The following is a 17,211-nucleotide window of genomic DNA, read 5'->3' as shown; positions in this document are numbered from 1 at the left end:
CCTTGTTCCAGAGTCAGTAGGACTTTAGTGCAGTGTCCTACAACAGAAAAAGTTCATGGCTGGAGCATGGAAATGTTTGTGATAATCTTTGAGTTATATTTTGCAGATGTGTAACCTTTGCATAGCATCGTACTTTAAGTATCATCCAAATGTCTACCAAAAGTACTATAAAATTAATCAGCAGTAACTCAAAGTTACTCTTGCTAAATAAAGCTGCATCTTTTGAGTTCTCTACATTTCAAGACACTTCCATCATTAAAACAAAAAATCCCCAACAAAACCTTACATCCTATCCATAAAATAAATTTAGAAATCAGAAAGCCCACACGTACCTCACCATTGACCTGCTGAAGAATCTTCATCAAGCTTCTTGCAACATATGATGGACAACCAGAGGCTTGTACACAATCGAGTACATGTTCTAAAGCTTCTAACAGCTTCTTCTGCTGGGATTTCTGTTTACTTTGTGTCTGCAGCTCCTCAAACAAGCTTCCCAAACTCTAGTTGATTTAAGAAAAAAAGAAAAAAAAAAACGGGGTGAAAAACAAGTCCTTGCCACAGAAGTAAAGGGCCCCAGAAAGCTGTAATATTTGAAAGTGAATGCAATGTGAGGCAGACGTGAGTAAATTTAATATATTATTCATTTAAAGTTCTTCTTAAGTTAGTTTGATTTTTCTCCTTTAGTCAGAAATAAACACCATCATACATGACGGATGTATGAACACTCCACATACGCTCCCACTCATGATCGGCCAAACCTGCAGACGCAGCAAGTAAACAAACCGGCCCAGCCCACCAATGTGCTTACCCTGGCGGGCCGCGGGCCAAAGGTTGCCGATCCCTGTATTAGATATTAAATTCAATGATTCCACAGAGTTTAAAATCATCAAATTTTGGTGCAGACCTGTTTAGAAGTCGACCCTGGCTCTTTGATGCATCACTTTTTTTACCAAAAATATTCTGCTTATGAACAAGTATATACAATAATTATTATCCATGAAAATGTGGCTATTTATTCAACAGACAATTTCTTAAAAAAAAATCTTAAAAGTTAATTTGTATTTCAAAACATCCTATTGGCAAATTATATAATTCTGTTATAGACACACATGCCGATTTTCAAGTCACATTTAATTTTTCACTATATGAACAGTGCTGTAAACAAATTTATTCAGTCTTCAAGTATTTAAGTGAGCTCCACTGCAATTTCTTTTGCATTCTGGTTTTCCTGGCAAATATTCTGACACTTCCTTCCCCACCCCCAGACTTTCCACTTTCTCAAATGCCATTATGGCTCTTTCCTTCCCACTCAAGAAAGCAGAATGAGGGGTGGGAGAGAACAGACAAGGACCTTATTTGTAACATGATCTCTACTAGCCAACAGAGAAGTTGGAATTCCAAATAGGTCCCTGAAAATTAATTTCATTCACATGCACCTCAACAAAAATCTTACCTGGGTCACGTAGATGGGATCAGTTATGATCTCCTCTGCTTTTTGCACCAGATTATGAAGGATGGGATGAAATGGAGACTCCTTTATCTCACTCAGGGAATGAAGACAATTAAGAGCAGCCCTTCGCACTTCACTCACAGGACTCCCCAAGTTAATCAGCAAAGATATTACCACTAAAAAATGAAATGGAAATTTTTTTGTTAAAAGTGAGCAGTTAGAATTCTTACATTATCATCTACAGTAGCACCAACAGATTCCTTTGTATTTAAAGGGTCTGCTCTTTTCCTTAAAAATCTTGAAGGATATACAGTAACTATTTTTAATATGAGCCATGTGGAAATCTGGCCATAAATTTCACCACCGAGATGCTTATATTTTTGTATTTGTTTAAAAATGACAGACTTAAGTTTTTACTACTAAAGCCTGTGTTGCATTATTTTCTTTTGTGTTATGCTCTACTTAAAAACACGGTGTGATTTCTCAGACACAAATTTCAAAAGCATGTGGTTTTATTATAATTATATAATTGGAGCTATACTAATCTCCTAGAACTGGAAGGGACCTTGAAAGGTCATCAAGTCCAGCCCCCTGCCTTCACTAGCAGGACCAATTTTTGCCCCAGATCCCTAAGTGGCCCCCTCAAGGATTGAACTCACAACCCTGGGTTTAGCAGGCCAATGTGCAAACCACTCAGCTATCCCTCCCCCAATTTGGTTATTTGACAATTGCATGCACAAGTGTTACCTACCAAAACAACTCTGTTATGGTTATGATTTGACAAAGACAACATTAGGAAATTCAAATGTATGGTTTCAACAAGAAATGTAGCATTCATATTGCAGACAGAAACAACATATGACAAGAAAATGAATGTTTAACATTTGATCTAGAGCACAGATATTACTTTTTATTAACATGTGAATAAGCCTTAGCAAGCCAGAAGCATATGGTTTCCCAGTACCTGGGGAGGAGGCTGATACCAGCTGTTTCATCTTTTGGGCAGCCTGTGATGTAAGCATTGCACACCCTATATACAAAGCTTGAGTCTGCAGCATTGCATTCACTGTGTAGTTTAGCTGATTTGAGAGGTTATAGTTATAGGTCCATAAAACTGAAAGGAATTTGAACAGATCCTCTGAATCTTCTAAATGTACCTTTAAAATAAAGAAGTTAAATATATTTGTTACTCCTTTGTCCTGTGCACCTTTACGTTCTTTTATGCAAAGTACCTTTTCTCTTGCTATTATAGCTTGAAAAGATATTTACAGAAACACCCATTTCATTTAGATTGAGACTAAAAGTGTTGGGCATAATATAACGCTAATGTCTTGTTTGAGGACTCTGTCTTTTTTTGGCAGCTGTTAACCCCTTGCTGCGTGCAGCATTCTTTATGCCATCCTGAGAGCTTTTTATAATTTTACTTCAACTGAAGACTTCAAGGGTCATGTCTTCCCCCCTGCTTTTTCTTTCAGAGACTATGGAATTCAATGTCATCTGGCACAAGGATTTCTGAAGCTCTTGTACTTTCAATACAAACTGGAACCTTATCTTTTCACTTTGATCTGTGGTGGTCATTTAATCATAGAATACCAGGGTTGGAAGGGACCTCAGGAAGTCATCTAGTCCAACCCTCTGCTCAAAGCAGGACCAATCTCCAGACAGATTTTTGCCCCAAATCCCTAAATGGCCCCCTCAAGGATTGAACTCACAACCCTCGGTTTAACAGACCAATGCTCAAACCACTGAGCTATCCCTCCCCCAATGATCTGTTCTAACTTATAATTATTTAATACTAGCATTGTGGTGCCCAAGGCCCCAATTAGGGTGGAGGCCCCATTGTACTAAGTGTTGTACAAACACAGCCCCTACCCCAAACAGCTCTTTTGAGAGTAAAATACTGAAAGACACTTTGGCACCATCCTCAGGGGCGCAAATTCTACTAAGGAGGGAGACTAGGTTACCTGCTAAGTAGCAGAGGTCACTACAAAAGATGTATGTGGAGGTAGGGAGCCCTGAGGAAGCTGAGTCCCAGTGGAAAAGAGGAGCTGGGTAGGCGGAAGCCCTGGTTGGGAGCAGAAGGGAGATGAGCAGAAGATAGAGACAACTGAGGAAATGGGGGAGGCCAGGGGATCAGGTAGTGACCCCTCACAGAGCCTGTCTCATCCCCACCTCTCCACTACCTGTGCCTGACTCCTGCTCCTTGTGAGGGGCTCCACTGTTTGGGCAGCTCCATACCCGGTTCCACCCAGACCTGCCTATAATGTCCTGGGCTCCTTCCATGCGGACTGGCCACTGAGCACACCCTGTCTGGGCCTAGCACCTGCTGGCTCATAGGACGCTCTGCAGCTAGGGAGGAATAGGGGCTGCCTGGCCCAGGAGATTTGCTCCCTACAGCCAGGCCCCAGCACCCCACTCATACCCTGCAGACAGGCCCCCAGGTCATTTCCCCCCTGAACACACTACATGCATTCTTACCATGTTATATGGTAAACCAAACAGCTAATATAACCCATGAAATCTAGTTAGCCAGCTAGCTATACAACTGGACATAGTTAAGAACATCTACTTTTCTCTGACTGTTTGAAGCAGGTCTGCCTTGCAGTGTTAAACATTTCTCCATTCAGGCAATAATAATCACTATAAAAACACTGTCCATATAATGAAATTGTCTGTAAAAAGACCTTGAGACCACATTTTAAACCATTATAGATGTTTATTAAATGCTTTCTGCTGTATATCAGTGAAGACTAGTGCACAAAAAGCTATGTTAAATTACCTGAATTGGACTATGTAATATTTACTCTCAGATTATATTTAGAAATAGTAAGGGACTTCTGGCAACCCACAACCAAATCTTTTTCAGAAATGCATTGCTTAGTGATTAAACGGTCTTCCATTCTCACTCAGATGTTACCATGAAGTAAAAAAATATTTAAGTAGGATCCCCCTTGGAACTGTTCTCTGCTTTCTTTAAAAATTATGTAGTGGTTCAAAACAAGTTAATAAAGAAACAATTCAGAATATTCACTAAGAACAAACACACACACACAAAATACCTTGAACAAAAGACTCAGCAGTTCTCTGAACTGAAGAGCATCAGCTCTCTCACTGGCTCCACTGACAATGACGTCAAACAGCCCCAACAACAGGTGTAAATACTCTCTGCTCTTTTCATTCAAACTTTCAGGATTCCACCAGGTTTCATCTATGGGCATGAGCAGGGTGGAGAAAGACAAAACCCCCCATCATTAGTTGTATAAAGTACCTTCAGAATATGTCCACCCTGTGAAAAAGGACCCAAGGCATTGCCATGGCCATGGCCATCCCAGGTCAGCTGACTCAGGCTTGCAGGGCAGTAAAACTGCAGTGTTAACATTTGGGCTTAGGCTGGTGCCTGGGCTCCCAGAGCCTCCCCCTTTGCAGGGTCTCAAAGCCTGGGCTCCAGCTGAAAGCCCGATTGAGAACCACTGGTGTAGACAAACTAGGGCCGCCGCTTGTTCAGGGAAATCCCCTGGCGGGCTGGGCCGTTTGTACCTGCCGCGTCCGCAGGTTCAGCCGATTGCTGCTTCCATTGGCTGTGGTTTGCTGCTCCAGTGGGGGCGGTGGGAAGTGGCGGCCAGCACGTCTCTCGGCCCGCGCCGATCGGCCAACCTGTGGACGCGGCAGGTAAACAAAACTGGCCCAGCCCGCCAGGGGATTTCAAGCGGCAGCCTTAGTTTGAGAACCACAGCAATTTTACAGCTCTGCAGCCCAAGCCAGCAGCGGAGCCATACCCCTGAAACAATCCCCCAAACAACTTTTCTTAGATTCTTGAGCTGCAATGTGTCTGTTTTCAAGTCTAGAGAAAGGAAATTTCTAGAAATCTGTTTAGTGTAACAAAAGAGTATAACTAGAAAGCAACGTCTACATTTCTGAGAACAACTTTTAACAGGAAAAAACCCTACAACATAATTTTTTCTTCCTTACTTCACATGGTCTGTGAAGGTTCGCGGGTTGAGTTCTGAAGCTTACCTTTCAGAAAGGATACAGGAGGCTTCAGACCACTAACAAAGCTTTTCAACAGAAGCATGAGCATGGCTGAATCTTCTACATCAACAGCCTGACCAGCGTTGAGCTTTTCTATGTATTTATTCAACAACTCGACTGACACCAGCTCCCCGGGCATTGACTCGATAGGCCATTTTGCAGGAACCATCTGAGAATGAAAACATAACTTATACGCACACCCACACAACTCTATAGGTTAGTACAAAATGCCTTCCTACCTGTGTGTACCTGTCCTTATTTTCATTATCATACTTACTGTAGCACTCATACATAGCACTTGATATTATCAGACCACTACAGAAATTAACTACTTAGAGTAGGGAAAGAGCAAACAGGCTTTTGCATTTGGAGCCACAATTCCCTGGTCCATACTACCAAATCAGCCAGAAGTTACATTAAAATAGCAGCAAGTGCCATCAAAATGAATTCTAGTGATAACAAGGTCTCTCCTGAGATTCTAATACCATTTCCAAGAACATACAAATAAAATTTGGGATCCCATCTTGAGCAGTTGCCTGTAACTAAATGTCTTCAGGGAAATAAAATAAATGTACCAAAAGGTACAGCACTTTACCAAAAAAGGGGAAAAAATTCCTTTCTAACCCCAACAGGTAATCAGCTAACGGCTGCCAAGGAGGAATGCTGAAAGCCTGCACTGACCCGATCACCTGGCTATCCAAACAAGGGACTGCTGCTGACTGCAGAGTTAAAATGCCAGCAAATTACAAGAGAACAAAAAGTCCCAAGCTTATTTTCTCTATGTGAAGTTTACTGGTACTTTGCTTTCCAATGGCAGAGTTCGTGTCTGTTAAAAGGAGTAGCGCCACAAAAAATATCTGGCTGAAAATCTGGACCTTCTATTGTACTATTACTACCGTTACAAGCAGTACACAAAATTATACTAATAAAAAGAACAAATTTCTCCTTTTTTTTTTTTTTAGAAGTTTGTTATGTGCAATTAATAGCACTTTGTGTACAGTTTCACTATACACTCAGGCAATTTCCTCCGAATACTCATATACACAAAAAACTTCATGTACTTGAGTAGACACACTGAATTCAATGGGACTTACATTCCACACATGAGTAACACACACGAGTGTTTGCGAGATCAGGGCCAATTGTCCCTACTTGTGTGAGTCTTTCACAAAGCAAGGGGAGAGAAGAAAAAAACCAAAAACACTTTTTAAAAGAATAGGAAAATGTGATTTAGAAAACCAAAACATTGACACGGGAAACTCAGAAGCAGGTGAGGGATTAAAACTACTTTTATTGCTTCTTCTTTTTGCAACTGACTAGATTTCAAGTTGACAGTGTCCCTTGAAGGCTATTAATTGCCTTGCTCTCTTCCCAAGGCATAGGGCTCTCATTTGTTAAAAGTGACCAGCCTTACTTTCTAAATGAACAGATTTTATGGCTTCCTTTCCTCATTAATTGTCTTTATTTTCAGGAAAAACTTTTTATAAACTGTTTTGGATGCTTATTTTGGATTACAGTTAAATCAGACCCTACAGGTATGTCTGTGCTCAATTATTTAAACTTTTCTTCCTTATATAAGATGACAGAAAACTAATATTAGTAATTCAAACTTTGATTTTCTGTCTTTTAGAAAGAGTTTATAGCATAGTAACAAGCAGTGTAGAACACAACAACAATTCCTTAATTCTATCTGTGGATTCACTTCAATGACAAAAAAAAAAAAAAAAAAAAACCATAGAAGTCTTAATACTAGCCTTAAGAAAATGCTGACAAGTGTTGTTTTTTTTTTAAAAAGGAACAGAGACAAGATTTTTCTGACCATCCCAATGCTCCACTTATGAAAAAGACCTTGCCCTCACAAAAGAGTATCATCTACGAAATTACTTAATTCTTACCTCTGCATAATGACTGCCTTCGAGTTTTCTTATTTTTCCCTCCAGAAGACTGAAGATTCTGAGAGCCAATGACCAATAACTTTCTTCCATTTGTGATTTACAGCAGCACTGGACAAGCACAAAACTGATTACGTGAGCAGTTACTTTCTGCCTCACGCTGTCAGATTCATTTTCAGCTACACGTATCAGACCTTCCACCTATTAAAAAGACACCCACAACAGCATAAGAGACATCACAATATGCTCTTTTTATGTCCTTGATCCAGCAATGTCACAGCACAGGCAGCAGCAGTTCTAAGCTTTCCCACACTTCCTTATCAACATACCTTAATTATGACCTGATATTAACACCTCTATTGGTGAGAGGACAGAGTTCAGTCTCTATGGCCAATTCAGTCATTGGTCTCCCCTCCTCCAATACAGAAAATACCATTGCAATAGGCAATGTGAACATTTGTCCATGGACATCTGTCTGTCCAAACTGGGCAGAGACCTCCAAACTCATTACATAATTGTTCTGATTGGCAAATTGTTTGGGGGAACATAATTGCTCACAAAATAGTTTTGCTATGGTTACACTAATAAGGCACCTAAATGTAGTACTCTGTGTGTTGTATACAAGGTTTTCCTTATTATGAGAGAGTTAATGAGCATTAAATTTATTCTGATCATTACATTTGAGACTATGCCATAAACATATTGTATCAGCAGCTGGATAATGCTGTAAAATGTAACAAACAGCATATTTCAAGCTCCCACAAATCTCATTCCGTCTGGTATAGCAATCATCTGTAAGTAAGTATAGAAGTTTAGACTACCATTAAAAAGAATATATTTTAATTGTGCACATACCATCTGTAACATTAAGGAAGGATCCCCTGACGTTATGTTATCAGAAAACAGCAGGATCATTTTCTGGTTGGCCACACCAACAAAATCCATCAAGTCTGCAGATTTGATCACATTTTCAAAAGCTATTTCCATAAAACAGAAAAGGTGGATACATGAATCACAAGTGAAAATACTGACAGCTTGATAATATTTAGAAATATTTAAACACTTTAAGTAATTGATTTTCTTATCAACATTCTTGCTTTTCTTTACTAAGCTCTCAAAATATCGATGCTTTCCATGTGCACTGCTTCTTAACCTCCCTTGCTTATTCCCTCTCCTCTGTTTGCATCAGAAGAAGAGAGTTTATTCTAAGATGTTATTCTTTCAAAACATAAAAAAAATCCCACTACTCAACATATCAGCCACCCCATTCCACTGTTTACTCTATTGTTGAAAGGTCCTTTTAAACTTGAATTCAACTGGAATTTTGCCTCATTAAAAGTCCAGAAGACTTGGCCTCAAAACGGCAAATCAAAGCCCCCCAAAAAAGATTCCTCATATCAGTTACAATTATAAATGTTAAACAAAACAAAAAAATCTCACTTCAGATAGAAGTATTTCTCTAAATTTGAGTAAATAAATAAATCACAAGAGTTTGACGTATGAATAGATAACCCACTTTCCAAGACTTTTAGTCACACATTAGAGGTGATAACTTCTTAGTGGTGGCCCAGCTCTCTACTGCCTATATGAGCATCAAGTTCTAATGTCCAATATTTTTTTCAAATAATTTGTTTTAATAGCTTACCTTCTGGCCAGCCCTTCAACAAAGGATGTAGGGAGCAGAGGCCAGATTCTGATAGACAAACTGCCATTTTCCATTCTGCAGATTTTGAATTATTATTAGTGATTACCATAAATGGTAACAACTGCATTACTACTTGATTTAATAGCTCTTCCTTCTCATTCAGAATCTCTTCTTTGAATAAAATGTGTATTGCTCCCTCAAGAACCTTATACCTAGAACAGAGGGGGAAAAAAAAAAAAAAAAGTTGAAGGAGCACAACTTGATCACCAATAACATTTCTCCAAACTGCTGTCAACTTCCGATTGATTCAGATTAGAGTTTGAATAGCAAGCCAGAGAGTAAATGAAATTCACAAAAAATATCAAGTAATTTCAAATCTCTCTCAAGACTCAATATAAAATTACCACAACTAAAGGAATTCAAAGTTAAGGTATGACACACCCCACCCCACAACCCAAGCTCCACCAACTAATATTAAAAGCTTGAAGGGGAAGAAAGGGGAAGACAAAAGAAACACAGGCACATACCACTTCCTGTCCTTTGAAAGATCTAGTCTTTGAAATAGAGTCAACAGACTTGAAACAGTTATTTCTGGACTGATTTGTCCCTTGAAAACCTACAAACAAATCAACAGATGCAAATCAACAGACCAATATACAAGATCAGATAATCTACAAAACTGCAATAGCAAGTGCATCACTGATCATATTAAGTAGAAAAAACGTATGAGTGAACTTATGTTGGTCAGATAGTATGTTTATTAGAAGGAAAACGAAAAGTATAGTAACGGGTAGTATGCTCTGGTTTGCTAGATCCATGAAGAAGATGGTCTGAATACATAACTGGATGGAAAATGCACTGATTTTAAAACAACCAGAATGTTTCATAATGAAGTAAGGATTATTCTTCCTCTCTGTAGTATCTGTTAGAGGCAAATAAAAAGAAAACCCAACACATGCTAACAAAACATTTTATTTCTGATCATTCATGTGCTCTGTTCATATCTCTGTGTGGTTATTGGTATACCATTTCTTAAAATCAACAACTCTACAAGTAGTGTCACAAGGAAAAATCCTACCAGAAATACTAATAGATGTAATAATTAAAAGTAGTTCATGAAATGATCTCTTCCCCCACAACACATAGTATTGCCTGATGTAGAAATACTAGGCAGGACTTTAGTAAGTATGGCTGTAATCAACTGAATTTTTTAAAAAAAATAATGCATGCTTATCCCTACACCAAGACTAAAAAACTTTGACACAGATATTTTTTTCCTAGCACCCAGAGCTTTTCTGGGGACAGGGCTGAAGGCTCCTCTTATTTATTTGTATAAAATGGACAGAGTAGTTTATAGGATGGGCAGAACTCTGGATTAAAATATGTTCTAGTGACCAGATCAACACAGTACACTGGGTTTAGTATAGTCTCCGAAATTTTTGCTCCTCTGTCTTAATAGGACAGACCTACACACAAATTCTCGTCAATGCCAGAGTGGTCAGTGGAGGTGAAGGCACAATTAATATAAAGCATTAATTCCTGACCGCTTCTGAATATAGAGAAATAGCTAAAAATCTCACTTGACCTATCAAGAAATACTGACTTACCTCCAAGGCACTGAGAGCAGTCATAACAACCTCCACGTTGTCATCCATAAGTCGTGCAAAAATGGCTTCTTCTATGAAGGACTTGTCAAAGCCCTCCTGAACAAAGAGGGAAAAGTGGTTAAGGACCATTAGTTTTCAAAGTCTTTTTGGCAGTATAACTTTCATGACATATGAACTCAAGTACAGGAGAATAGAAACCTCAGTTAGGGAGAAACTAACTGCTAATACCAATGAAAGAAACAAACATAAGTATCAGACTCCATTGTGGGACTACAAACAGCTTCATAAAACAGGAATTAAACCCAGACTCTGGATGACAGGATCCAAGTTTAAAGAAACAACAACTGAGCTGACTGAAAACAACATTAAGGATAATGTGTGTGTCATATTTTAGTGTGATGTTTGTCTTGTCTTCAGGAAAAGTTTCTATAACTTCTGAAGATAACATATCAATTAAGTTCTTTAAATGAGAGACTCAGAGGTACCAACCTTTGATGCTGCAATGATCTCCTTCAAATGCTGAACAGCCAAGACCCTGACTGCTGGCTGTGGATGATTCAGACTAAGCACCAGAGACGTATCAGAGTCTGCCAGAAACTGAAATGTACATTGCACAGTTATTCAATGTATGTTGAAAATTAATGAATTAAACTTTGTCGTTAATACATATGCTAAGAAAAAAAATCCCCAGTAACTATTGATCCAGAATAAAAATGGTATATTTCTGAAAGTAAAATGTCAATTTCAGAGTAACACAGTACAATTACCCTGTATATGGACTTACTGTATTTTTAAAATTATACTCTGAGAGCATTTCTACATGAGAAAGTTAATTCGGATTAAGGTATGGTGTGAATTTAAACTGAAATACCTACGGTTGAATAACTCCATGTGTAAACAAGCCCTAAATTCTCACTCTGCCAAGGTAAGGAAGCACCCGCACTTTTTTGTCCTAGAAACACACTGCACTTATGTAAGGGTTCTGAGAAAACGCCAGTGACTGAACACCAGACTGCCAGAACCCTGATAGAGACAGCTAAGAAGGTAACTCGAATAGACCAGATGCCTGAAGCTTATCTCAGCAAACCTGAAGTTGCCTGGACAGAGTTTTACATATCAGGATTTTATCAGTTAGCGACCCATTTGTAGAATCTGTGCTATTTATGCAGCCATGTTTTTCTTGAATTGGCCTAAAGTGTCTGAAACACTGCTTTTAACGGCCCATAATTTTTGCCAGTTTGCATGTTCGATTTTGAGGTAACCAGCTTTGAATATGAAGAAATGTAGCTATAAGAATGTTTTAAAAACAAAACAAAAAAACTACACACACTCACACAAAAAACAAACACAAAAGAAATTGGAGTACAAATGATTTTGCAGTGCACTAGTATGTGATATGCCCAGGCTCTGTTACCCTTTGGAGACAGCATGCTAAGAAACTTGGGATCACTAAATTCCTCTGGTCACTGAATATCAACCTTTGAAAAGAGTAAAAAGCAACACGATAGTACTACGAAGAATGTCTTCACAATCTTCCTTGATTAGAATGGTGGTTGCTGTGCTGCCACCTTTTCTAATTATGACAGTTCTGTCCAGCTTGTAAGAGACTGACAATGTCTCAAAGTAACACTGGGGCACGTGACCTTGTCACAACATAGCAGAACTTCATGACCAGAGTAGTACAATATAAGCTAATAGCCATTTATTCAAGTTGCTTTTTACATTTGGTAATTGTAGACATTATCAGTTTTGTTCATGCACAATGACACTTGAATTTTTTTTCTTGTATTGTGATTGATTCAAGACAAGGAAGGGCAGATACACCCCAGTATAATACTGCTGAATTTAAGGCAGCATACCAGAGTTGATTTAGGTCCAGAAATTGGGCCTTTACCTACCTGATATTTACTGCCACTCACTGAGAGAGAGATAAATTGGTGGAAAAGATCTTGCTCATTCTGATTTGTAACATCTTTCAGATGCTCTTCCAGTACCAAGTCTAAGGCTTCAGGATATCTGTCAACAACCAAGAGAAACAGGTTCTGCACAGAGAATTACTATAGAAGTTATGCACCAATTACAACAGAAATATATGCAGAGGACAGAGAATGTGAGAGCACTTGTTTGAATCAGAGGACTGGAAAGGACCTCAAGAGGTCTTCCAGTCCAGTCCCCTATACTCAAGGTAGGGCTACGTATTATCAAGACCATCCGTTTGTTTAACCTGCTTTAAAAATCTCCAATGACGGAGGTTCCACAACCTCCCACGGCACTTCATTCCGATGCTTAATCATCCCGACAGTTGGAAGTTTTTCCTAATGCCCAACCTAAACCGCGCTTGCTGCAATTTATAATCCAATTGCTTCTTGTCCTACCCGCAGGAGTTATGAACAATTTTTCTCCCTCCTCCTTGCAACAACCTTTTATGTACTTGAAAACTGTTATGTTCCTTCTCAGTCTTCTCTGGCCAGGATAGATAAAAATCAATGATTTAAAAAAAAAAAAATCGAATTTTTTTAATTTAAATCAGTTTTTTTTTATAAAATGCTTGAGAAAGATTTATCATCAAAATATCTCCTCACTGAATAAGGATTATAAAATCTAATTCTATAGTATGACACAATATATTCATGTAATGTTTAAGAAAAGTTTTGTAAATGAGTTCCAATAGTTCATGGATTAGGAACCCAATTTTATGAGGTTCCAGGGGCTTCTGTATAGATTATTTAGGTTAATCTTTCTATCTACCCAATGGGACTCAGTGCTCAGTCTAGAAGATACCATCAGAGATGCTTAGTTTTTCAGTTCTCAAACTGTGGATTTGTGTCTCCACAGATAACATGCTTGTTAACAGCAAAAATGTTTTAAAATAAAATAAATAAAATACAGAGGTGAGAAATAACAGACCTCAACCCTATTGTCCCTCTGCAAATTTGTGTACACAGAGTCAACCCCTTACCTCTCTCTAAAAGTGAAAACGTTCAAATAAATCTGGACAAGGAGAAGAAGTCTGGAGATAAATGTGAGAAGGGAGGGACAGGCAGTAGAAACAAAAGTGAAACTGTTTGAGCAGCATATTCCAGAAGTCTTGAGGTCTTTCTGAATGTAGCCTTCATTGATTTGAGATCTACCACACCATTCTCTCACTAGAAGGGAAAACCTATAATGGCAGCAGGCCATAAAAGAGGCCCAGTTTGGGAAAATTTTAATGAAGTTCCTCTACCTGTGGGTAAGACAGGCATGCGTGCAAAATGCAAAGAGTGCAACAAAGAAATGCAAGGCCTGGTTGCCCAAATGAAACATCATGAGAAGTGTTCCTTCTTAGGAGGAAGCTGCACTGAAGATGAACGGAACATGTCTGAACATTAACAGGGTGTGTTGTGAACAAGACACGAGAACTCATTCTTCCACTCTACTCTGTGCTGGTCAGGCTGGAGTATTGCGTCCAGTTCTGGACACCGCATTTCAAGAAAGATGTGGAGAAATTGGAGAGGGTCCAGAGAAGAGCAACAAGACTGATTAAAGGTCTAGAGAACATGACCTGTGAAGGAAGGCTGAAAGAATTGGGTTTGTTTAGTTTGGAAAAGAGAAGACAGAGAGGACATGATAACAGTTTTCAGGTATCTAAATGGGTGTCATAAGGAGGTGGGAGAAAACTTGTTCATCTCAGACTCTAAGGATAGAACAAGAAGCAATGGGCTTAAACTGCAGCAAGGACATTAGGAAAAAGTTCCTAACTGTCAGGGTGGTTAAACATTGGAATAAACATTGGAATAAACTGCCTAGAGAGGTTGTGGCAGGGCCGCCCAGAGGGGGGGGGGAAGGGGGCAATTTGCCCCGGGCCCCAGGCTCCGCAGGGGCCCCCAAGAGAACAGCGGAGGCTCCCGCCTCCCCCCCTCTCCTGGAGCCTCAGCGCACCAAGCGCCGAGTCTCCGCCGGAGCCCCTGAGCCCCGCTCAGAGCCGCGTGGTCAGGGGGCGGGGCTGGGAGCTCCGGGCTGAGCTCTGCTCCCTCCGCTGGGCCCGGAGCTCCCAGCCCCGCCCCCTCACCACGCGGCTCTGAGCGGGACGGAGCTCAGGCCCCGCCGGCCACACGCTGCGGCTGTTTCGGCGAGGCGCTGAGGCTCCGGGTGAGGAGGGAGCCGGGGGTAAGAGGCTGGGGCCGGGGCGGGGGGGGAAGCGGGACCCGCCGCCGAAGCGCAGCCCGGTCTTCGGCAGCGGGGGGCCCCCTTCCATTCCGGGACCCGCCGCCGAAGTGCCCCGAAGACCCGCGGCGGGGACCCCCCCCCCTGCCGAATTACCGCCGAAGACCGGGCTGCACTTCAGCAGCGGGTCCCGCTTCGGCGATAATTCGGCGGCGGGGTGCTCCCGCCGCTGGTCTTCGGGGCACTTCGGCGGCGGGTCCCGGAATGGAAGGGCCCCCCGCCGCCGAAGACCCCGGGCCCCCGGAATCCTCTGGGCGGCCCTGGGTTGTGGAATCTCCATCTCTGGAGATATTTAAGAGTAGGTTAGATAATGTCTATCAGGGATGGTCTAGACAATATTTGGTCCTGCTGTGAGGGCAGGGGACTGGACTCGATGACCTCGAGAGGTCCCTTCCAGTCCTAGAGTCTATGAATCTATGCAGGATCTTCAGGTTGGTAAACGTTTTTATTCCATACTTCTTTCTTAAGGACTGCCTGTCTTCCTTCTGGACTATTCTTGAATTCTCATGTTTGAGCAAAAAATATAGTTGTTACTCTATGGTACTATCATTTTAGATGCAGTTGTGATAAAAAATAAATAGCTGAAATAGGCAAATCTTCCTTTTACAATTTCACCTTTAAGTAGTACTGAGTGTCAGTGAATGCAATGAATAATACTAAATGAGCAGTATGGTAATAATAATTAAATAACTGCATTGACTTATTTGGTTTAGGAGAATCCATCCTCAACATACAGGATTCTGAAGACTATCCACCTTCAAGATCACCATCATTTTCTATAGTTTCAGAGTTATCTGCCAATGATAGCGTTTCTGTCATATCATGTATGTCACAAACACACTATCACCTGTAGCAAAAAGAGAAAGAAAAAAATCTCTATCATCCAGAAACAACCATAGATAAGTTTGTGTTAAGACCCAGCAGACAACAAAAAGAGGTAATTGATGAAAAAATTGCTCAGTTTGTTTATGCAACAAACTCTCCTTTCCGTATGATTGAGAACCCACACTTCATTAACATGGTTCAGTCATTAAGACCAGGATACAGTCCACCCAACAGAGCAGATGTCGCAGGCAAATTGCTGGATAAAGTGTATGAAAGAGAAATTGAGCAGTGTGCAAAAGGTCTAGAGGGTAAAATTGTTAATCTGAGTCTTGATGGATGAAACAATGTCCACAATGATCCTGTTGTATGTGCTTGTGTGACAACAGAAGAAGAGAATGTCTTCCTTAGAGAAATAATTGATACATCAGGAAATGCGCACACAGCAGAATACTTACAAGAAGTAGCAGTAAAAGCTATAACAAACTGAAAAAAAAATTCAAATGTCTAGTATGAAGCTAGGTCACAGACAATGCTGCAAATGTATCCAAGATGAGAAGAACTTTACAAGAGAGTCACAATTTAAAAACATACAGCTGCAGTGCTCATTTGATGCACCTCCTAGCCAGAGACTTCAGTGTTCCAGAAATAAAGGCTAATGTTGTTGAAATTGCAAAATACTTCCGTAACAACCACTCTGCAGAAGCTGCTCTGAAAAAAGTGGGAGGAACCAAGCTAACTCTTCCCCCAGACGTGCAATGGAACTCATTAGTGGACTGTTGTGAGCACTATGTCAAGAACTGGCCTAATCTGATGACAGTTTGTGAAAGAAATCATGAAAAAAAATAGATGGCACTGTCACAGCCAAAGTTCTAAATATTGGGCTTAAGAGAAATGTTGAACACATGCTGAGTACCCTGAAGCCTATTTCTGTAGCCTTGAACAAAATGCAGGGAAATAGCTGTTTTATTGCTGATGCTGTTGAAATTTGGAAGGAACTGAGTGAGATCTTAAAAAGAGAAATATGCAATGCCAGACTTAAATTACAAGCATTAAAAAAAAACAAATGGGACAAGCACTATCTCCAGTTCATTTTCTTGCAAATATTCTCAATACTTGGTACCAGGGTCAAACCTTAACTGCTGAAGAAGAGGAGTTGGCTATGACATGGACATCCAGCAATCATCCCTCCAAAATGCCAACTATAATAAACTTCAGAGCTAAGGATGAACCATTCAAGAAATATATGTTTGCTGATGATGTTTTAAAGAAAGTCACATGAGTGAAGTGGTGGAAGTCACTTAAGCACTTGGATTCAGAGACCGTTGAAGTGATAATCTCACTTTTAACAGCAGTAGCTTTTTCTGCTGGTGTAGAAAGAATATTTTCTTCCTTTGGACTAATTCATTCCAAATTGAGAAATCGTTTGGACCTGAAAAAGCAGGAAAGCTTGTTCTTCTTTTCCAGATTATGAACAAACAAGAAAATGAAGGTGAAGATGACTGAGTTAGCTGCAAAAGCCAGTATTTTAAGTTTCTCATGTTGACCTGGCTAACATAGTTG

The 17,211-nt window shown here is 40.1% G+C and overlaps 1 protein-coding gene across 2 annotated transcripts in view; it reads right to left on the bottom strand.

The window, feature by feature from the left end:
• HEATR1 (HEAT repeat containing 1) overlaps positions 1–17,211 on the bottom strand; it is a 59,416-nt gene that overhangs the window by 28,192 nt on the left and 14,013 nt on the right. For both annotated transcript variants that reach the window (XM_039531848.1, XM_039531847.1), the window contains exons 11-22: positions 12,522–12,639; positions 11,113–11,220; positions 10,624–10,719; positions 9,544–9,632; positions 9,017–9,228; positions 8,227–8,348; positions 7,375–7,572; positions 5,465–5,648; positions 4,510–4,658; positions 2,415–2,607; positions 1,454–1,626; positions 333–500 (exon numbers count right to left, since the gene is read on the bottom strand). In XM_039531848.1, the coding sequence (XP_039387782.1) occupies positions 333–500; positions 1,454–1,626; positions 2,415–2,607; positions 4,510–4,658; positions 5,465–5,648; positions 7,375–7,572; positions 8,227–8,348; positions 9,017–9,228; positions 9,544–9,632; positions 10,624–10,719; positions 11,113–11,220; positions 12,522–12,639 (1,810 nt within the window). The remainder of the gene's footprint in view (positions 1–332; positions 501–1,453; positions 1,627–2,414; positions 2,608–4,509; positions 4,659–5,464; positions 5,649–7,374; positions 7,573–8,226; positions 8,349–9,016; positions 9,229–9,543; positions 9,633–10,623; positions 10,720–11,112; positions 11,221–12,521; positions 12,640–17,211) is intronic.

Source organism: Mauremys reevesii, linkage group 3 (assembly GCF_016161935.1).
Source record: "Mauremys reevesii isolate NIE-2019 linkage group 3, ASM1616193v1, whole genome shotgun sequence".
Classification (NCBI taxonomy): Eukaryota; Metazoa; Chordata; order Testudines; family Geoemydidae; genus Mauremys; species Mauremys reevesii.
This window is presented reverse-complemented; position numbering and strand designations above follow the sequence as displayed.